Source organism: Denticeps clupeoides, chromosome 8 (assembly GCF_900700375.1).
Source record: "Denticeps clupeoides chromosome 8, fDenClu1.1, whole genome shotgun sequence".
In the NCBI taxonomy this organism is placed as follows: domain Eukaryota; kingdom Metazoa; phylum Chordata; class Actinopteri; order Clupeiformes; family Denticipitidae; genus Denticeps; species Denticeps clupeoides.
This window is the reverse complement of record NC_041714.1, coordinates 8,710,076-8,732,904: the sequence shown is the minus strand read 5'-3', so window position 1 is coordinate 8,732,904 and position 22,829 is coordinate 8,710,076. Positions and strand designations below refer to the sequence as shown.

The 22,829-nt window shown below is 45.3% G+C and overlaps 1 protein-coding gene across 1 annotated transcript; it reads left to right on the top strand.

Annotated features, from left to right (window-relative positions):
• The first annotated feature begins 1,767 nt into the window (after window positions 1–1,767).
• Window positions 1,768–22,229, top strand: ntn2 (netrin 2). Its single transcript, XM_028990097.1, has 7 exons — window positions 1,768–1,843; window positions 6,656–7,797; window positions 13,843–14,031; window positions 15,737–15,886; window positions 16,637–16,693; window positions 18,387–18,461; window positions 18,879–22,229. Exons 2-7 carry the CDS (start codon window positions 6,759–6,761, stop codon window positions 19,220–19,222), a joined length of 1,854 nt encoding a protein of 617 aa, XP_028845930.1. The 5' UTR covers window positions 1,768–1,843; window positions 6,656–6,758; the 3' UTR covers window positions 19,223–22,229.
• The last annotated feature ends 600 nt before the right edge of the window (window positions 22,230–22,829 follow it).

Below are 22,829 nucleotides of genomic sequence, written 5' to 3'. Positions count from 1 at the left end.
ACTTCTTAAACAGGACATGCTGCCACAACATTTCAACCTGACATCATGTCTTTTCGCATCCACCATCCTAAAACATATTCTATTCCCATTAGATTGTTTTTATTTCTATCATTTTTTTTTTCTTTAATTTAATTTGAAATAAATTTTATTGCACAGTCCCATGCCTGATCCTGGGCACATTTTGCTACATGTTCTATTTAACTGTGAATCTTGATCCTCATGATCTTTAGATGATTTGTACTATGTGTCTGAACTATGAAATGCACACATTTCAACACACATTCCAAATTTTTTGATTTGTATTAACATGATAATGTTGACGTCACGATCCACCCGGAAAAAGTGGCGTGTCTCCCCCATCTCGCCACTAGGCGGCGCCCACGACCCACGACCAGGGGCATCACGCGGTTCTGTTGAAAAAAGGCCCAGTTGAGGTCTGGTTGGTCGTGTTCTGCTGAGTTGGCGCGGTGTAAGCGCACCGCGACGTTACGGGCTGGTGAGGTAAATACAGGCCGGAATGTTGAGCGGCTTACGGTGGAGGAATTAAAGTCGCAGAGTCCCGCAGAGTCCCACGTTCCGAACGTTGAGCCGGGGCCTACTGCAGAGCTGCACCCCGAAGTGTCGTGCAGAAGCGACTCCTTCTAGTGGGTGACTCTGACTCTCAACAGAAGACCACAAAGTCACAGGTTCAAACCCATGGACACTACCATCGTGTCCCTGAGCAAGACACTGAACCCTGAGCGTCTCCAGGGGGTCTGTCCCTGTAACTACTGATTATGAGTCGCTCTGGATAAGGGGGTATCTTGAGAAATTACACCGAGGGGTCGTGCTAAAATGAACAGCCAGATGAATTTTAGATGATGGAGACAGTTAACTAGCTGGTCAGACCATCATCTGGTGTGAGGGCTGTAAGATATATAAGAAGGCTGGACCACCCAGATAACATGATCCCAGCCATATCTGTTATATAATGATTACTAGACGTTACTGTAAGGGGAATACGAATTTGGGAATGGACATTTTGAGTTAGCTGAAAAGTGTCTTGAAATATATACCTGTGGCGGACACACAACCGAAACTGAGCTGCACCTCATCCTGCTTGGGGGGAGGGATCAAACCTGCGGATCTCAAAATCACTCGTCACTTATCTCATTATAGGTAGTACGATCAGAAAAACTAACCCTGACCTTCAAACTAGTCCAACTTGAAGACTAACATTTACGGCAGGCGCCGTTATCCAGAGCCACTCACGATGAGCAGTGACAGGGACAGTCCCCCTGGAGACGCTCAGGACAGGCAGACCGGCAGTGTCTACAAGGTGGTAGTAGCCTAGTGGGTAACACACTCGCCTATGAACCAGAAGACCCAGGTTCAAATCCCGCTGTCCCTGAGCAAGACACTTAAGTTGCTCCAGGGGGGGGGACTGTCCCTGTAACTACTGATTGTAAGTCGCTCTGGATAAGGGCGTCTGGTAAATGCCATAAATGTGAATGTCTTGCTCAGGGACATGATGTGGGGTTTGAACCTGTGACTTCGTGCTCTTCTGGTTCACCTTCTGCTTCATGGAGATTGTTACCCACCAGGCTACCACCGCCCTAAAAAAAATCCGGTTGAACGAACTAGTCTTCGTGGCTGTAGCTGCTTCACATCCAGCAACCTGCAGCAAAGTCGCCCCCACCCGCGCGGACACGCCCCCCACCCCTCATTTCACAGCCCGGGTCCCGCGCGGTGGGTGGAGGAGGAGGAGGAGGAGGAGGAGGAGGTGATGTCGGTCTGAGAGCTCGGAGGGGATCAGTCGGAGGATCGGCGGAGGGACGCGCGGGTCTCGGCGGTGAAGAGCGGGGTGAGTCGTCATCATCATCACCACCATCATCATCATCACAACTGAAAGGGTCGCGTTTTTGGGGGGCGTCCGGGGCGTGTTGTGGTGCACCCCCAGATGTATTCACACGAGTTTGCGGGTTTGTTGGTGGAAGTTCTGTGGTTCCGTGGACCTGCTGGATATCCAAGATCCAGATATTTTTAACATTGTGAAAAACTGCTGATAATGAAATGATTTTAATACATGAAATGTGCATTCGCTGAAGTATATTAAGTTTCTGTTTTTTTGACCCACCCTAATTCATCTTTCATACTCGAGGTCAATTAAAACTACTCGTGTTTATTTGATCCCACAGCAAACCGGGGTTCCAAATTAATTTCATGATCACTACTTTTTATTAAGTATTACAGCTGGTCAAAAAGCATGATGAAAGTCCACTGTATATATACATGGATGTAGATGTAGAGGTGTGAGAGAGGTCTGTGTGTGTGTGTGTGTGTGTGTGTGTGTGTGTGTGTGTATGTGTCCATCTAGTCTGCTGTGGAACTGATCCGCACATCCTGTCTGTCTCTCACCCTCAGACCCACTCACACCTCTCTTTTCCTCTCTGCCTCAGTGACCCTGAGGTTCTGCTGTGACTTCACTCATATTCCCTCCAGATGCCGCATGTGTGAGTGTGTGTGTGTGTGTGTGTGTGTGCAGGCTATATTCTGATCTTTAAGGCAGCTTCACAGCATGTGGTCACCCAGCAGAGGTCAAGGGTGATTAAATAGCAGGTGATGGTTGTAAATGGTGTGTGTGTGTGTGTGTGTGTGTGTGTGTGTGTGTGTGTGTGTGTGTGTGTGTCTAGTTTTTGCTTTCCAGAGGAAATGTAGCCCTTTGGAGGAAAAGCTGTAAGGTGCGTCAGACGAGCTTTACTTTAACAAGAGCAGACCTCTCACTCTAATGACGGAGTATTAGTCCCGAAACATCTGTTCATCAATAAACATCAACCTCACAATGCAAAGAAAGCTACAGACAGAGAGAGAGAGAGAGAGAGAGTGAGAGGCGGTCCATGGTCTCTCCTGTGATTTTAAACACTTAATAAAATTATTAGCTGTTTCTCTCACGTGTTTAAAGCCTTTGAAGCAGATGATGCCTGTGTGTTTAACGACCAGAGAGAGAATGGGCAACAAGGGCCATGATATAAGACACTTACTCTCACACACACACACCCACAAGTGAAGAGCGTGGCATCGATTATTGTCACCTTGGCACCTGGCAGCAGTTGGGAAATATTAGGCAGCAAGTGAACATTTTGTCTCTCAAGTTGAAGTGTTGGAAGCTGGAAAATAGACGTCTCTGAAACTCCAGGTCTTATGGGACATTCCCATTCCTTAGGACTTACCAAAAGTGGTGACCCAGTCACAGGGTCTTGGTCGGCCAAGGACCATCGATGTGATCCGATAGAAGAAGTAGAGTAGCTGCAGTTGCAGACAATGTTCATGCTGGTTCTGATGTGTAGCTGCTGACCATTTACATTTACATTTACAGCATTTATCAGACGCCCTTATCCAGAGCGACTTACAATCAGTAGTTACAGGGACAGTCCCCCCCTGGAGACACTCAGGGTTAAGTGTCTTGCTCAGGGACACAATGGTAGTAAGTGGGATTCGAACCCGGGTCTTCTGGTTCATAGGCGAGTGTGTTACCCACTAGGCTACTTCCACCAGGCATGATGCCTGAACTGACACCGCCCGAACCACAGCATCACTTCATTTGGGAAGTCACAGCACCAGGATGCATTATGGGAAGAAGGAGGAGTCTGACGCTTTGGTCCTGCATTCATGTGGACGCATACCACCTATGTAAATATTGTTGCTGATCTTCGTGGAAGCAGTGTTTCCTGTGGCAGTGCCCTCTTGCAGCAGGATAATCTGCCATGCCGCACCGCAGAAATGGTTTGACGAACACAACCATGAGGTCGACTTGTTGACTTGGCCTCCAAATTCTGCTGCTTCCAGAGAAACCAAATCAGATCCATGGAGGCACCACCTTACAACTGCTACCAACAGTTTGGTGCCAGACACCACAGCATACCTTCAGGGGTCTGGTCCAGGCCTTGATGGATCAGGGCTGGCTTGGCAACAAAAGGCGGACCTGCTCTATATTAAGAATGATGTTATTGCTCATTGCTGCATATATGTATATGATATGTTCAATCATTTTCTACACACACACACACGCACACACACACACACACACACACATTATCCTAGTGAGAACCTAGTGTAATAAGTGTGTGATATAGATTTGTAAGTTTTTCAAATTCCTTTACTTTATCCTACACCAGATGTTAACCAAAAGGAGACACACTCACACACAGGTATTACAGAAGGGAGAGTGTGTGTTTGTGTTATAATGAGGGTTGGGTCAAGACTCCAGCTGCATTCCTCTTTTGGGCGTTTTTCTCTCATTCACCGAGCGAAAGGAAAATGTATTAATAAAAGTCAGGGTTCACACACACGCTCACACACTCATTCATATTCACTCAATCTCATACTGATTCACACACACACTCTCATACACACGCGCTCACTCAGGTTCAGTTGCAGTCGTGGGGATTCGCTGCAGGTTGCTCATATCTACGGTCAGCAAAAATGTGGCTTTCTTCCCTCTTTCCTGTCTCAAGTCATCTCGCTTTTCCTAATTTCTACCTGTCAGCACAGCCTGTGCTTTAATCCCACAATGTCATGGGAGAGGAGTGAGGGGCACGGAGAGGCGAGCTCAGCATGGGATGATCTTCTGATGACAGGAGCAAGCTGAAAAAACTCCAGTGGAATTTCTCATCCAAGACCACCCTCTTTTACAATGTCCCCTCCGTCCCCCTGAAGTCTCGCGCTGTCAACTGGTGACGATTCTGGGCTCCTGCTCCGTTATGTTTTTAAAACCCGGAACAGCTGCTGTTTAGTGTTTGTGGGTCTGTGTTAGGGGTAGTACTGGGGGGCAATCGATTGGTGTCTCCATACCTGACTGAGGACCTTCTGCGAATCAAGCCGTAGAACCGAACAAATCTCAGTTCTTCGCAGCTCCTGAACCTAAAACTGAGGAACAACACACGGGCTTGGCTTCGTTTCTTGTACAGCTGATTTTAGAGTGCTGGACCCAAGAAAAAAATGTTTTTAAAATGAGATTTTAAAGCCATAAAGTATAAATACTGTTAAAAGCGTGGCCTGGTTTGATCTCATTTTAACTTAGTATTTAGGTAACAGCGATAATAAAGCTGAAACAGTAATAAGGTTTGCTTTTTGGATCGCTTTTGATCCTGTTAGTATTTTAAACTAATGAATGATTTAATGTGAAATGTGACATTTTGTTTACTTTGATTCACTTCTGTGCAAATATGTTGTGTGACTGTACTGCAAAAAAAGAAGGATTTAAATATCAAATCTGTCTATCTTTTTTGCTCTCTGTCCAATCCTGTTCTTTTTCCCTCTCTGCCTTTCATCCATCATATCTGGTGCAAGTTCATTCTTTTTTCCCATCTCTCTCCATCTATTATTCACTTTTCTCATTTTCCTGCAGTCCTTCCGTAATAGACTTTCCCGCTTCTCCACCCATCCATCCAAACGTTCATCTGTTCATGCTTCCCAGTAATGAGCAGCTAATGATCCTTTATGTGAAAATCTGTTAGACTGATGGCTTCATATTCCTTCACGCAGCTACACACAACTTTCATTATCATCTGTTACATTAACATACATACACACATATTCACACACACACACACATTGTGCCACTGGGTCCTTATGGGATGCCTGTACCATTCATGTTTATTTACATTTACATTTCCAGCATTTATCAGACGCCCTTATCCAGAGCGACTTACAATCAGTAGTTACAGGGACAGTCCCCCCCTGGAGAAACTTAAGGTTAAGTGTCTTGCTCAGGGACACAATGGTAGTAAGTGGGATTTTAACCTGGGTCTTCTGGTTCACAGGCGAGTGTCTTACCCACTAGGCTACTACCACCTTAATGTTTATGTTTACAGCAGGCATTTTCTGTTAAGTTACTCAAAGTTAATGAATTGTCCATATGATCTATGTGGAAAAAAGTGTAAAAGTTCCAATTGCTTGGCACACTGGTGGATCTACAACAAAGCCACTGGTGGCTTTATCTCACCATAATGCATGTGGTGGGGAGAAATGTGTGGGAGGGGGGCCAGGTGTTGGATGAAGGCTGAGAGAGAGGTAGAGCAAGATCTTTAAGGTCACATAGTCAAGAACTTCATAGAGCTAAAAAAAAAAAAAGTTTAAAGTTTATAGCAATTCAGCATTTGTTGCAATGTTGTTCTTTGTTGTGAAGAGATTTTCAGTGTTACAGTCTTCTGCAGTATGTGTGTGTGTGTGTGTGTGTGTGTGTGTGTGTGTTATAATGTGACTGTCACCATGAACTGAGATTGAGTTATTACAGGGATTTGTTTCTGGAGGCTTCTGGAGGTTTCACAACTCATTTTCCCACCATGTGCATGAATCTTCAAAATAGGAAATAGCTTTGTGTACACTTCATGCTGGTAGGAGTGGTGTTTGTACGATGTCCGTTTCGCAGTAAATATTAGAGTTGCAGCAGACGACTGTCAGCAACAAAGTGAGGCAATAAGCTATTAGAATTGGTTTATAATTTGTTGCTTCTCCACTTTGGCCTGAGATGTTTTTTTCTTGCACAGTTTTAAGCATATTCCCATAAATCGTTTTTGCACTTGATCTGTTACCCTATGCCACATATTAGGGCCCAAATTGCTTTGTGTGTGTGTGCTGTGTGTGTTCTCATCCATTGTTTTTGTCTTTCTTGTAGGACGACACCAGCTGCTGGGCAGTTGTAATCCTTGGGACATTACATACTGACACCGACTGCTCTGCTTCTTCAGACCCCACTCTCCTTAGTTCCTGTTGCCACGATGACCTCTCAGGGTGCTCTGCTACTGGTGCTCTGTCTGGTTGCCGTGACAGCGCCGCCCTGCCAGGCCAACGCCCAAAACAACAACCCATTTCCAGGACACCAGCAGCAGCCGCCCCCACCATCAGACCCGTGCTACGATGAGTCCGGCGCAGCACGTCGATGCATCCCAGAGTTCATCAATGCTGCCTTTGCACAGGAAGTTGTGGCCTCCAGCGTCTGTGGTCAGCCGCCCTCCCGCTCCTGCACCCTTCTGGAACGTTCTGACCGCCACCCCCCAGTCAGGACATGCCAGATTTGTGACGCCTCAGACCCTCGCCGAGCCCACCCCGCCGCCTACCTCACTGACCTCAGCTCCGCCCACAACCTCACCTGCTGGCAGTCGGAAAACCTAATTGGGCCACAGAACGTGTCTCTGACGCTCTCGCTGGGCAAGAAGTTCGAGATCACGTACGTGAGCCTGCAGTTCTGCTCACTGCTCCCCGATTCGCTGGCCATCTTCAAGAGCATGGATTACGGCAAGACGTGGCTCCCGTACCAGTTCTACAGTTCCCAATGCCGCCGCGTCTACAACCGGCCCAACAAAGCCGCCATCACCAAACAGAACGAGCAGGAGGCGCTGTGCACCGACACCCACACAGACGCCCCAGCGCCACCCGGGGGTCTCATTGCATTCAGCACGCTGGACGGGCGCCCGTCAGGCAAGGATTTTGACAGCAGCCCCGTGCTGCAGGACTGGGTGACGGTCACCGACATCCGAGTGGTTTTCAGTCGGCCGCAGGTCAGCCTGGGGCGGGATGAGGACCCCGCCGGGCCGGCCGGGGTCACGCCCGCATATTTCTACTCCGTGGGGGACTTCCAGGTGGGTGGGCGGTGCAAGTGCAACGGACACGCCTCGCGGTGTGTGAGGGACAGAGATGGCAAGCTGGTGTGTGACTGTAAACACAACACGGAGGGGCCAGACTGCGACCGCTGCAAACCTTTCCACTACGACCGGCCCTGGCAGCGGGCCTCCGCCCGCGAGGCCAACGAGTGCCTGCGTGAGTACTGACCCCGCCCATTTACCCCTTTCTCGCAGCCGTTCTACCGTTACGCTTTGAATCAGTCCCTCGCAACAATTCACTTAAATGCAGCCAATAAGGGCCAATTATTTGCGTTATCTGCTGAATCACCGCAACTTTTCTCAGCACTTCCGACATATTACGACACTCAAATGTAAGCAGTTTTACTTCGGCGTCAACGCCAAGGATCGTGCACAACAGTGTGTTCTGCATGAAAGTGGGGTACACTATTGCTGCGGGTCCCTCTTCCTAATAATGGCTGCTGCGGCTAGGCCGATGTTTACTGGTCTTACCGGGCGCGGCTGTGTCGGCGTGGAAAGGGACCGCGCGACAGGAATGCTGTGCAGCTTAACCTTTACTGGCAACGAGCAGATTGGCTGATTCCGACGCCACTCTCGCACTTCCTGTTACACAACTTATTTCAGCAGTTTCCCAGCAACCTTCCCCAGAAAAGAAAACACCACAACTTTTGTTGCAACTTTTCATTAAAGTTGCCACAAATTCAGGCATTTATATCATAACAATCACAAAAGTTTACCGATGAATCCACCTCCTCTACATGCTTATCTGTCTCATCTGTCCACCTTTTTATCTATTCACCTCTCCTCCTTTGTGTGTCTGTTTGAGTCTGTGTGTGTGAAAACTAGCGGTTCACACGCTGCTTAAGCCCACACCTCACCTGATTCTCATATACTTTCCACGCCCTCAGATGAAGTGCCCAGTCTCTCAGCCCATGCTATTTCATTACCATAATAATCAATACATTTACATTTACAGCATTTACCCGACGCCCTTATCCAGAGCGACTTACAATCAGTAGTGACAGGGACAGTCCCCCCTGGAGACACTCAGGGTTAAGTGTCTTGCTCAGGGACACAATGGTAGTAAGTGGGGTTTGAACCTGGGTCTTCTGGTTCATAGGCGAGTGCGTTACCCACTAGGCTACTAGCACAATACTACATTCACACATCCATGAACCAATGTATAAAACAGTGTGTACATGTGAGTCAAGCAATTATGTGATGAGCACTGACCTTGTTGGTCCAAGAAAGAAATGTGACATTAGAAGAAGTAGAAGGTTTTCTGGCGATCTTACAAACATCACTGTGAGAAGATTTAAAAATGTTGTGGAATCCCATGAATATCCACAGATCTTCATAGTATTAATCCTCTCCAACATTCCCTGTAATTTCCATGACATGACTGCTTCCCAGAGAAGAGAGACTTGGTAAACCTGCCTTCACTTCACCTCTATCTCATGCTTCAGGACAAAACATCCCTTTCATCACATGTAGTTTGTGGTTAAAACTTATTTTAGATTATTGTAGAGTTTTGAGTATGATTTGTAGACCAGACAGACACTTATATGACAGCTTGGTAAACACTTATTGGTTCAACGTCACTTTGTACATAAATGGATTCTATTGTCATTCATTTCACAGATCCATCCTGGGTCCCATGCCTTTGTTGGATTTCTTATTGAACCCGGGTTGTCCAACTCAATTTCATGATCCTGTTTTATTCAGTATGGCAAATTTTCAGTCTTACACAACATGTGAATATTCAAACCAAATACATTCAGTCTGAAACAGGCAAAACCTTACACGTGACAATTGCACAAATGGTTGCATTATTTGCTGATACTGCTGACATTCTCCATTTCTTAGGTTACTAGTATTTTACAATCTTCTTATTATTATTAAAATATCAGGTTTAATGACATTGATTTCCTGTGAACATTTCATCCTTTTGTTAACTGTCATAAAGGAATGTGACAGCACTGGCTGGTGTAAAAATTAAACCGTAGTAGTCCAGGACTGGCCATGCACTGAGAATGTTCAGCTTCAGCTGGTTTGGCTCCTCTTGAGGAGGTTGATGCTGCATTTCTGGGGTCTGTGAGGAGAACTTCTGGCTTCTGAGCGGATTTTGTACCTCTTAGTGGCGCCTTGTCACAGTGCATCTGCTGCCAGGCTCCACCATCACTCTTCTCCAGTGTGCAGATGTAATTCTCTGCCTCGGTGTCTCGGTGTGCACTCCACCAACAGCAGATCCAAAATTAACACACTCCATCACACACCACCTGAGGTAAACACAAGTCAAACAGCTGGTGGAAATTGTAAGCCTGGCATGTGTGTGTGTGTGTGTGTGTGTGTCGGGTGGTGGGGGGAGCATGATGGATAATTTGCGAGTGGAACATCGGACTGTGAAGCTGGTCCAGACGGGAGATGCAGGCACATGGTTCAGTGTGGAACATTGGAACTAGTGAACTCAAGAGGGAACGCTGGAATTCTGCCCTGACCAGGATAGATTCTCCATCTCCCCAAACTGCCCCTCACTCCCTCTCATTCTCTTTCTCGCTCTTTTAAAGTCACGTGGTCATTTGTGACTATGATCATGTCAGATTTTTCTAGCAAATCTTCATATTGTCAGTATAATATAAAACTGCTAGAAGACAACTCTTTTTTTTTTGTGAAAAAGACAAATGAAGTTTCCTGTGACAATGCTGGCCAATGCCAAAGCTGGAAAAATACAGATGAACCATTTTAGTGATCGTGCTGCACATTGTAGCAGAAGGACAAAAATACTTGATTCAGAGGTACATAGTGATTAATGATTGTGACGAAAAAGGAAACTCAGGAATAGATTCCTGCCTGTAATCTGTGGTATGTTTACATGGGTAATTCGGCTTTTTTATTTCAATGATCTTAATTGATTTGGCGAGTGTTGTTGTTTTTCAATGGGCAGGGCTTTTATGCTGCATGGTGAAAGCCAAAGTTGAAAAAGTTTCTCTTTTGTTTTGGTCATTTGTGTTCATTGTTTTCTTGCCACTTTTCCCCACCATCTCTCTTTCTCTGTCTCCATCTGCAAAATTCTGTCTCGCTGCTGTTTTTGTACGACTGATTACAATTGAAAAGTTTCCTTTCCCCCTGACACAAAGGGCACCGTGAGGTTGGAGAAGCATTTCTGTCATTTTCTGTGTTCTTTCAAAAGTGGAACTTGAAAAGTTTGCAAATGTTTGGTTGTCATATGACTGCATGAAAATGAGCACTAAGCAACAGCAGCTGGAGTATTCTTTTTTTCTTTTTGTGTGGTGTGTGTGAAAGTGAGGGAGAGAGAGAGCGAGAGAGAGAGAGAGAGAGTTTTTATTTTATCTGGAGATGCTTTCACATTTATGCCTTCAGGGAGACATATCGACACGTTTTAATAATTGTTTTGTAAAATAGTAACTTGAAGCGACTATGGTAATATTATTGACCTTTGTTCATCTTTCACATACCTACATCACCATGGTGCCAGTATTATGTTAAATGTAAACTACATGTCAAATTTGAGAATGTGGGTGGAATACTAGTAAATGACATACATTTGGTTTAAAGTTTTTTTTTCTGTATTTGTGTGTGTGTGTCAGGTGTGTGTGTTTTCATAATATACATCAAATGGCTCATAAATGTTCAATCGATCCTATCCAACACCATTTGTCACTGGTGGCATACTGTACGTAAAATATATTTATCTTACTTTTCATTTATACTATATATGATTTTCTTTCTTCCTTTCTTTCTTTCCTTCTTGTCCATGTTATCTCGGCCATCTGGACCACAGTTTGGGGTTTATAAGGGTCATGTTTGCTGAGCCTCTCACCAAGACCTTCTCCCTAGCACACACACACACACACACACACACTGAGCGTTGCTTCTTCTCACAGGATTTTTCATGCATGCAGGCCTTTTTTCTTTTCATCCATTCATTCATGTTGAATTACATTTAATTCATTTGCTCTGAATACGTGATACTAAATTAAAAGAGAATTAAATACATAATTAAAGGAAATGCACAAACACTTGACCCTCAGCAAGCAGCAAGCTGTGGACCATCATATTCACTTATTCGCCCAGCCAACATAATCCTATTAAATGCACACACCTTTTATAAAAACCTCCAGCAGTGATCGATGAAGAGTGACAGGGAGGCACTGAAATAGAGAGTGAGACTTTGAACACTCAAAACTGGTCTTCTCTCATTGTCGAAACTGTGCTTGTTGTGGGTCTATTTTCTTTTAGTTATGTGTTGTTTTGGCAATAACGGCATCAACGAACATGTATATTATAGAATTAAATAAGTATGAAGCTAACCACAGAGTCAGGGTCACTTTGTGTGTGTGTGTGTGTGTGTGTGTGTGTGTGTGTGTGTGTGTGTGTGTGTGTGTGCGTGCGTGCCTGTGTGTGCATGTGCGTGCATGCATGCACTCACTAGGTGGTAATGAGCAGATAATTAGTGCTCAGACTTCCAGGGTCTTGAACAGGTGGTATCTTGACCATACATACACACATACACACACACACACACACACACACACATTGAAATTTATGCACACATTCACAACCATACAGACATACACACACATACACACATGCACACGTCAGATTGCATATAGACTCACCTGTTCACTGGCCTCAGATACAGCGACCTGCAGAGCCAGACTTCACTCCAGGGCTTTGGGGTTTGGTGCCTTTGGCTCCGGAGTCGCGGAAAAGAGAGAAGAGATTCAAAACCCAACATACCAAAGACATGACACACACATCCACACACTCTCACAGTTTCATTCACACGCAGGAACATACACACATTCACACACTTAACCGAATGACACAGACAGAAAGCGTCCGAGCTGTCGGAGTGTGTCTCTTATTGTATGACACTTTAGAACAAAAGTCCATACATGTTACTGTCTGTGTGTGTGTGTGTGTGTGTGTGTGTGTGAGAGAGAGAGAGTGGCCATGTGAACTTGACTGTGTGACCATTTGCCTGTGGCTGTGTGAGACTGGGTCAGAGTGTCTGCATATGTGTCGGTGTGTGTGTACTGCACACGTGTGTGTGTGTTGCCTGACTGCTCTCCCATATGACTGTTATTATGCCGCCAATTAGTGTGGAATTCAGGACTAATGAAATGTCGTTTCTCCCCCAAACCCCCCATCCCACAGCGAGCTGCACTCGCTCAATGCCTGTCCCTTAAACTGTGTGTGTTGTGTAGGGAACAATGTGATAGAGATACTGGCTCTGAGCTGAGCTCTTCCCAGCTTCAAAAAGGTTTCTTAATGAAAGTTTAAAGGTGGCAAAATATTCTCAGAAAGTGCAAATATCAAACCCCTGTCCATCACATCAACATGGCAACCCAGTCAGGGCGTGCAGGAAAGGCTGCGCTAAGAGAAATGGCTCATTGAATCCACGTTCATAGAAGGAGCTGTGGGAAGGGGGGATTCATCATAAAGACAGGCAGTGGCAGAACAATTATGTCTAAGTAGAATTATTCATTCATTAAAAAAATATTTTAATTAACACCTAAACTAAAGAATATACTGCGAAAAAGACTGTTCTTCCATACTGAACATTGGGCCGAACATTCCTGGTTTGGTTCCTTCTATAGCATGGTCACAGTGCAGTGCCGGGTCTTTCCAGCTCTTCCAGGCTGATTTCAGGTCCCTGTGGTCATGTCAAGTCCCATCCTGATCTCTCCCACATCTCAAGCCTTCCAGAACCATCTGCCTGCTTTGAGTTAAACAGCATCTGCACATGGCAATCACACCCACAGTTCTGCCAACACTGTGTGTGTGTGTGTGTGTGTGTGTGTGTGTGTGTGTGTATGTGTGTGAGAGAGAGAGAGAGTGCTGGAGTAGATTGTTTACTGTTAGCTGAGTGACACCACATGGTTCTGAACAAACGCTGTGTGTGAGTGTGTGTGTGTGTGTGTGTGGTGTGTATATAATGTCTTTGAACCCTTGTCCAATTGCTTGAGTCTGATTAGCGTTTAACCTGCATGCACACACAGTGAATATGAACATCGGTAGGAAAGTCCTCTGCACAGTACACAGAGGTACTTTTACTCACACCATTCATGTTACACACATAGTAGGCACTCAATAAGAACAACCAACACGTGGGTGTGTGTCATTTTAAAATATTCAATACGCCTCTTCTTCATCTTGTAATGTGTGTAGATGTTTCTGTCTGTGTGTCTCTCTGCAGCATGTAACTGTAATCTGCACGCGAGGCGCTGCAGGTTTAACATGGAGCTGTATAAGCTGTCGGGCCGAAAGAGTGGAGGCGTGTGTATGAACTGCAGACACAACACAGCCGGACGCCACTGCCACTACTGCAAAGAGGGATTCTACCGGGACATGGGCCGGCAGATCTCACACAGACGTGCCTGCAAAGGTGAGTAACCTGCCCCCCCACCCCCACCCCCCCCCCCCCCCCCCACACACACACCACACACACAGACACACACACACACACACACACACACGACAAACAAATGCACAGGCACACACCGACATACATTAATATACATTAATATAAATTATATACACATACTCACATACAAACGTCCCGAAACACACACACACACACACACAAATGCAAGCGTAGATACACAAATAGACACACTAGCCAGCAAAGGTAAATCTGACCCTGAACCTTAACCTAATCCGAAACCCTCCCCCAACAATATAATATAACACACACACACATACACAGATGTGGGGGAAATTAAATCTCCATGGAAACCAGGTTGTCCAGGGTAATTAGTAGGTTGATACTACTGACCCTTTGCACATTTCTTCCTCCTTCTCACTGTGTGTGTTTTTGGGGGGAGCAGGCTGGGGGGGGTATGGTAGTAAAACACAGGTGTCTGTGTGAGGGGTGTTGGGGTGGCTCTGCTTTTAATCAGATCTGTGTGTGTGTGTGTGCATGTGTGTGTACTTTCATCTGAGACAGAGATATGGTTTTATGTAAGTCATGTGTTACTCTGTAGACAAAGATTCGCCCAAACGTCAAAGGCAAAGTTACAAGAGAGGCTGTACAGTGTGTGTGTGCGTGTGTGTGAATGTGGGTGGGTAACTGTGTGATTCAAACCACATGTGTATGCCCGGGGTGTATTACCTATTACACACTCAAGACCTGCTATACGTAAGAAACAAAAGTTAAAGTACAACAGAAACCCTCACACTGACATTCTCTGCCTCACATGTTCCCTGCCCACTGTATTGCGTGAGTGTGTGCTTAAATGATTTCACACTAGCACATAAAACTTCAAACACACCTTTCATGGAGAACGCAAGATGATTTTGTGCATCATGGTGTTTGTGTGTGTGTGCGTGCGTGTGTGTAAAGTAAATATGAAAAAGACCCTTGCAAGCCTGAACAAGTAGCCCATAGATTTAAGTACACTCATCAAGTAACAGGAAGTGTGTGTGTCTGTCTGTGTGTGCCTGTGTGTGTTAAGGTTATGAATGTGTGTGTCCGTGTGTGTGTGTAATTGTGCTACTCTTTGTTAAATGACTCCTGTTGTTCGGGCTCATATGGGCTCTTATCTTTCTATTCTAACACCTGGAAATACCAAAAATTCCCAAAATTCCCAACCTGGTCAGCCGATGCACCTGGGCACAGGATCAAGGATCAATGCACACACACACACACACACACACACACACACCTGTGTTACCTGAGTAAGACATAGAAAGTAGAAATGTATTTTAAGGCTGTAAATGTGTGTGTGTCGGGTGTGTGCATGTGTGTGCAGTAAATTGATCCATGGCCATGATCCATGGTGGGTGACTGCATAAATCACTTTATTGTAAAAAAAGAAAAAGAATGTGGAGAATTAATGCATGAATGCATGCACACACATGCACAAGACTTACACTTGTGCATCTGAGGGTGAGAGAGATTGTGTGTTTGTGGACTGGATGATTAAAGCATATAAAAAAGTATAATAATGCACACTACCCTATCCTGAATATACAACAGAAACACATACACCTCAAATCATAACAAAAGGTCTGAGACATCATTATATGATGTTCAATACACTCGGTCTGATTCTCTCTCTCTCTCTCTCTCTCTCTCTCTCTCTTTTCAGCTTGTGACTGCCACCCAGTGGGTGCCGCTGGTAAGACATGTAACCAGACAACAGGACAGTGTCCGTGTAAGGATGGCGTAACGGGCATCACCTGCAACCGCTGTGCCAAGGGCTACCAGCAGAGCAGATCACCTGTGGCCCCCTGCATCAGTGAGTCGTGCTGAAAACACACACACACACTCACACAAACACACACACACACACATATGTTCGTAACGTATGTTCATTCAGCTGTCCATGCCCAGTTGCCCCAGCTCTCTGTGTGTGTGTGCCCAGCTTGCTCTGTTTGTGTCTCTGTTGCCATGGCAGTTGGGTTATATGCCAGGCAGAGAGCGAGAGAGACAAATTGTATGTGTGTATGTGTGTGTGTGTGTGTGTGTGACAGTGAGCAGCAGCTCCCCCCATGTCGTGGTTAGAGTGTCTGTTCCATGCTGTGCCAAGCCAGAAGCCTCAAACTCTCCTTCCCCTAACCTGCCATGCACACACACACACACATACACACACACACACACACACACACACACTGATGCACTCAAATGTGCATACACACACACCCACTCTCTCATTCTTTCACACATACAATCACGCACACACAAAATTGAAATAGAGGAGACAGATAAAAAGATCAATGAGATTCAGACAATATGCATGCCCTTTTACAGTCATGTGTGTGTTGTTTCCATGAGCTCAGACCTGAAATACCTGAAAACATAAAGCCCACACCATTCCAACATAACATCAATCGGAACTACAATTACTTTTATAGTTAAATTATGCTTAATACAATACCTCATGTATCAGACAATTTTAAAACACTCAACTCAAGTTTGTCTCTCTCTCTCTTTCTCTCTCTCTTTATCTATCTATCTATCTAATGATATCATTCTCTTGCTCTCTCAGAGATTCCAGTGATTAATCCAACTGCAGTAGTGAGCAGCAGCACAGAGGAACCTGCAGGTTAGTACACACACACACACACACACACACACAGCTCTTCCATTCCTTGTAGAAAGAGGATTTGTAAAATGTATTAATAAGAACAAGGCCAAAAGAAGTCAATTTTTTCGATCACCCAGAACACAAACTTTAATGATCCTCATTCTGGACGGTTTAAACCCACTCCCATCAAAGGTGACATGCAAAGTGTAGTTTGATAAATATTTATCTGCTGGCACTACCTATTCTTAACATTTTTAAATGAAAAATCAATTCCCAAACCACCCAATCTGGCAACGCTGAAAACAAAGTCCTTATGTTCCTGGTGTGTCCTATGTTGTGGTGATCTCAGGAGCACATCTGCTATCAAACCAACCGCGCAGATAGATTATCAACACTTTCCTTCCGACTGGCAAACCAGTGAATTTTACATCCACAAACACATCCAAAGCCTTGTATAGCGCGTCCAAAATATTCCCCATTGTGAGAATCCGGTTGCTAGTCAGCGGTGCCAGAGAAGCACTGGATGGCAGAACAGAGGCACAGAGATCAGGGGGATGGAAGGAGGGAACTGCAATTTGTCCTTGTCAACACACTAAGAATGAAGGAGGATCCAGGGTAAGAGGAGATGAAGAGCTGTGTGTGTGTTTGTGTGTGGCGCTGTCTTCAGCACTCACTCTTCCGGGTCAGTGGGCAATTCACTGGCCTTTTCCAGGCAAATACCCGACTGAAAGTGAATCTTCCTGAGAGAAACACACACACACACACACACACACACACACACACCAGCAGTCAACAGTCATCCTTCCACCACCACTAAGAAATCTGTTTGTGTGAAGCGATGATCTGCTGAAATGAAGAGAAGATGGAGCCAGTCAAGTCAGGTTGACAGACACAAATACACACAACTGACAGGACACAGTCATTAAAAGCCCAAGAAAGCTGTCAAATTAAGTCAGTTTCTGAGTTTTCCACAAAGTTAAAAGGGCCGCAAGAAGCCTTTCATGGTCCAGCCCAACGCTAAGAGCAAGGTGCACCACGTGTCACACAAATGGTCCCACCGCCTCCCCAGAACCTCCAACCTCCGCACCTGATGAAAAGTTCCACCATCAGTTCCACCCTGTGCCCACACAGCACCAGGGGAAAGATCCAATGATTAAGGAGCAATTGTTCTTCACCTCTCCAAATGTGTGACTCAGCATCGGCTGTAGGAGGTTTGTTGACGTCTGACACCGGACCCTCAGAACATTCTGGATGACCCTGTTATTCTGAGCCAGGGGAGAGAGGTGTAAAGTGATGGAGAGAAGTATTACAAGATTGAGAGAAGTGCCAAAAGGTGATAACAGTTTAGACAGGTGGAGAGGTGGAGGGGGGTTTAGAGTTGTTTCAGATTGTAGAGAGGGCGGTTGTGGTGAAGAGGGGTGGAATGCGATGGAGAGCGGTGAAGAATGACGGTAAGTGGTGGAGAACAGGGAGTAGATGTGGAGTAGGACGGACGTCAGAGAGTGGTGCCGAGAGTTTGAAACAGATGGTAAGATATGTCGAGAGGTGGAGGATGGTGATGAGCAGAGGAGTGAGGTGCAGAGTGGTGGAGAGAATTAGAGCGTTGTTGGGATTGGTTGGGAGTGGCCGAGTGTTCGGTATAATCATAGTAAGTAGAACAATTTACTAGAGTAAGTGTGTACATGTTGTGTTTTGCTTATTTTTTCTATAGATTGTGAGTCGTACTGCAAACCTGTGAAAGGCAATCTGAAGATCAACATGAAGAAGTATTGCAAAAAAGATTATGGTACACACACACACACACACACACACACACACCTGCCCCAACATTTCCATTTCCATCACTTACAGGTACTGAGATGGTCAGTACACAGTCACACCCCTCTCAGGCATTTCCTAGCAGCAGAAAGAGTCCTTCTGTGAGATCCTTGTGCCATCTTTTGAGACCTTTGCACAGGTTACAGAACATTTGGCAAGCTGTTCGTCTTCTGCTCCTTTAACGGTTCAAAGTAACAGACATTTTATGCATCTCTGAGGCAGAGATGTTTAATTAGCCTGATTGTAATTTTATTGTACACCTCTAAAAACATAATGCTCGTCATCATCATCATCATCATCATCATTGCAAACAACATTTCTAATGACAAATCTAACTGTTTTATGTATGTTTTTTTTTTGTATATGTGCGTGGGGTGGTCTCCAGCGGTCCAAGTGAGCGTGTTGGATATGGAGACAGTGGGTGACTGGGCGAAGTTCTCAGTGAACATTGTTTCCATCTATAAGAGTCGCGGAGAACCGCTGAAGAGAGGCGACAACCTGCTCTGGATCCACATGAAGGACCTCGCCTGCAAGTGCCCTCGTCTGCAAATGAGCAAGCGCTTCCTGGTGCTGGGGACCAACGAGAGTGCAGCAGGGACAGGGCCTATACCAGGAGCGGGGCTTCTGGCTGATAAGAACAGTCTGGTTATCCAGTGGCGGGACATCTGGACACGCCGACTGAGGAAGTTTCAACGCAAAGAGAAGAAGGGCAAGTGCAGCAAAGCATGATAGGGAAAAAAAAACTTTGGCCCCTAAAACCCCACCTCTTGTGTGTCTCCTGTGGGTGTAAGTACAGAGACTTTGTGCAGGCTGCCTCTGCCGGACCACCGGGTCTATACTGTGTTATTATAATTTGACTGTCTAATGCTTGTCTGCTAATGGTCTGCCTTTTAAAGGGACCATAAAAAAGGGTAGAATACGAGCGCAGGAAAGCTCGACCATGAAATGTCCATTTTAACCCTTCCCCTCCTGCTCCCGGGGGTTGTTTTATGGAATGATCACCACTTGTACGCCATTTGCCCTGAGCCAGGAGCATGAACTGCCTCAAATCTGACTGAAGGATGGAATTGTACATGGGAGAATCCCTCCTGCTACCCAGACACCAGAAGAATCCCTACGGCCTTCTCCCCAGATGCCCCCATGTCGCTCTCCCTCCTGTACAGTAACACACCAAAAACACAGAAGCCTGGGTACGCCGAGCTGCATTTTCTGGGACAGAATATCACCGCGCTGTGAACATTACGTCTAATTTCTCACAACCTTCATATGTCTAATGTGTTGTGCATTGGTGAATAATCCAGTGGATGAACAGTTGATGAAATATGAAGAATAATGTCTGTTTTTCATAGAAAACTGTTGTTTTTTTTCTACAAAAATTACATCAAATGGGTGAAAACTCCGGCCCAGACATTGTTGATGTTGCAAATGAGTCTGGTAGATGGAATATCTGCGTACATGTAGAGGGGAACTTTATTTACAGCATTTATCAGACTCCCTTATCCAAAGCACTTTACAATCAGTAGTGACAGAGAGAGTCCCCCTGGAGACACTTATGCTTCAGTGTTTTGCCCGGGGACGCAATGGTATTATGTGGGGTTAAACCTGTGATTTTGGGTTCCTCTGGTTCATTGACAAGTACGTTACCCCCCAGGCTTCTACCACTCTATTAGTCTTGAGTTGCAATTTAATGCTGCAGCAATTTCTGTCATTAGAAAACTTTTATCTATTATATTAGTAAACCTGTAAACATTGAAAAAAGAAGCAGCACAACTGGACTACTTCACACTGGCTGAGTTGAGACGCCTCAGCAAATGTGAGTTTGACTACATAACTGTCAATTCCAGCTCATTTCATGCTTCTACTGGATAACAAGGACATTTAAGCGTCCCTCAGCCTTTGAACAGTCGTCGTTCACAATCGCTTGCCTTCCAGATTAGCCCGTCTGGAGAGCAGTTCTTGCTCCACCCCACATCGGCTCTGGAAGTGGGGAATGTTTTCCTTCTTCGGTTATGAATGTTTGTGGTTTCTCGGGACCTTCCAACAGACAGCATGGAATATGCTGAGCCTCTCTCCCCGCCCCCACAAGTCCAGCGCTCTGACGCTATAGTTACTTCAGCTGCCTGTCAACTCTCAAGCCAATCAGGAGAGAACAGATAAAGACGCTTCCATTAGAGGGATTTTGTTACCTTCTGGCTTTGTGCTGGTTTTTATGCTCCCACATCTATGTCCCACATCTTCTCCTGCATCTCCTACGTATGGAGCTGCAGCTCCTGCATTTCCTGCTGTACGTCCTGCAGCTATTGGCATTGCCGTTTCTGGTTGTCATGTTTCCAGCTTCTGCGTTTCTCATGCTCGCCTCCTCTCCTCCTCTCTCCCTCGAAATGTTTTTGCCTGAAGGCATTTTACGGAACTTTTGTTATTTTATTTTCTGGTGGAATGTAGCTCAATACAAATGTTCTCAAAAAAACTCTTTTATACAGCATACAGTTCATACACACAAGAAGTACAAAGTGAGATTGCATGGCAGCGTCCGAAGATGATGTTCAGCAACAGTGTAAGTGTGTGTGTGTGAGGACGAGGGTCTGTGCAGGTGTTCCACAGTTATCAGCATTTGAAAAGGTCGCCTGCCCTCTCGGGGATGTTGGCACATCCTGTTGTTTTGGGAGTTGTTTTTAACAAGTGGCCTCATCTCAGAGCCCCGTGTGTTCATTCGCGCATGTGTGTGTGTTTGCGTGTGAAGTTGTACCTCATAAAAAAAGAATGGAATATCACAGTAAAAACCCAAGCAGAGAAAAATGTGTGAACTCAAAAACATGTGTGTGTGTGTGTGTGTGTGTGTGTGTGTGTGTGTGTGTGCGAGAGACAGACAGAGACACAGACAGATGGAGTTTTTTCTCGTATCACACACAGTCAATTTTTGACACAGTCAAAAATTGCCAATGTGCTATGATGGTCATATGCTTGGGGCATGTTCACTAATGTCACATCAGGAAAAAATTATCTTATACAAGAACAAGGAAGAACTGTATCTTGGATATGAGGAACTAACTACACACCCAGCTATTTGATTTTAGTGTCCTTATTTCAGATAATTCTGGTTGATTTGAACCCCCTTGCAAGCAGTGTTGCCAGATATGTGATTGCTTCAGGTTACAATTGTCCAAAAATGTGCTGTGACTTCTTTAAATACTTATTTTCCCCAAAATTAAAATTTGGCAACATTGCAAATGAGTCTATGACATCATCTAAAGACTTTCTGGGTAAAATTCCTGTAGGAGATAGCTGGCATTCTGCAAGAGAATCGTTTGTCCCCACTGCGCAAGATCTTATATGGCACATCGAAACTGCCCCCCCAAAATTGCTCAAAGTGGATTATTTATCTTACAAATATAAATTTTGTCATGCCAGGTGACCTTAAACACAAAAAAAAACTTATTTTTGTTAAGATTTAATTTCTGTCTGTCTGTCTCTCACCTCATTCCTGTCATTATGACAAATGGACAGTCTCCTGTAGGAGGCGTTTTTTTCCGGCGTTCTTGTTTGTCTCATTTTCTCTTTATCCTGTGTTTTCTGTATTCCGCTCAGATACAATGATGACCACTGACTGTTTAATCTGAGACAAAATAAATTAATAGTTAATGATTGTTTTGGGTGTTTCAGATGACTCACAGTTTCTTTCTGTGTGTCATGTAAGTGAAGTAGATGGCGGAGCGTAAATTAAAAGTATTTCTCTGTAGCTCGCTCTGTGTGTGTGTGTATGTGCGTGTGTGTGTGTGTGTGTGTGTGTGTGTGAACTCCACCCAGAAGGTCCTGCAGTTCTGAAAATAAACAGTGAAACTGCTGCCCCCCCAGATGCAGTAACCTAACGCTCACATTGAACACCGCACCCTCTCACACACACACACACACACACACACACACACACATACATACATACATACTGCTACCAAAACAATCTCACCAAGCACCCCACCCTACTTTTCCTGACTCAAACAATCTCTCCTCTCCCTTTCTCCTCTCCTCCTCTCAGCAGGCCGGGTTTACAAAGCGCCTCATTCAGCAGCACATCACTTGTACTTAGCCTCTGATGAGAACTGGGCGGCTCTCGGCTGCACCCAGGGGCTGAAAGGTGGCTGAGCTACAGCCCTGCAGATGTTTTAGTAGCCCCGTGGCAGCGAGCTGACCAACAGTTTGCCAGTCCCTCGTGCCTGATACAGCGATTGGCGGCTCTCTGATGAACAGCAAGAGAACGGCAGGCCCCTGAAGCCGGTGAGCTACTGAAAGGTGACAGATTTTCCAATGACAGTTCAAACACAGTGAGACAGCTTTTGTATCC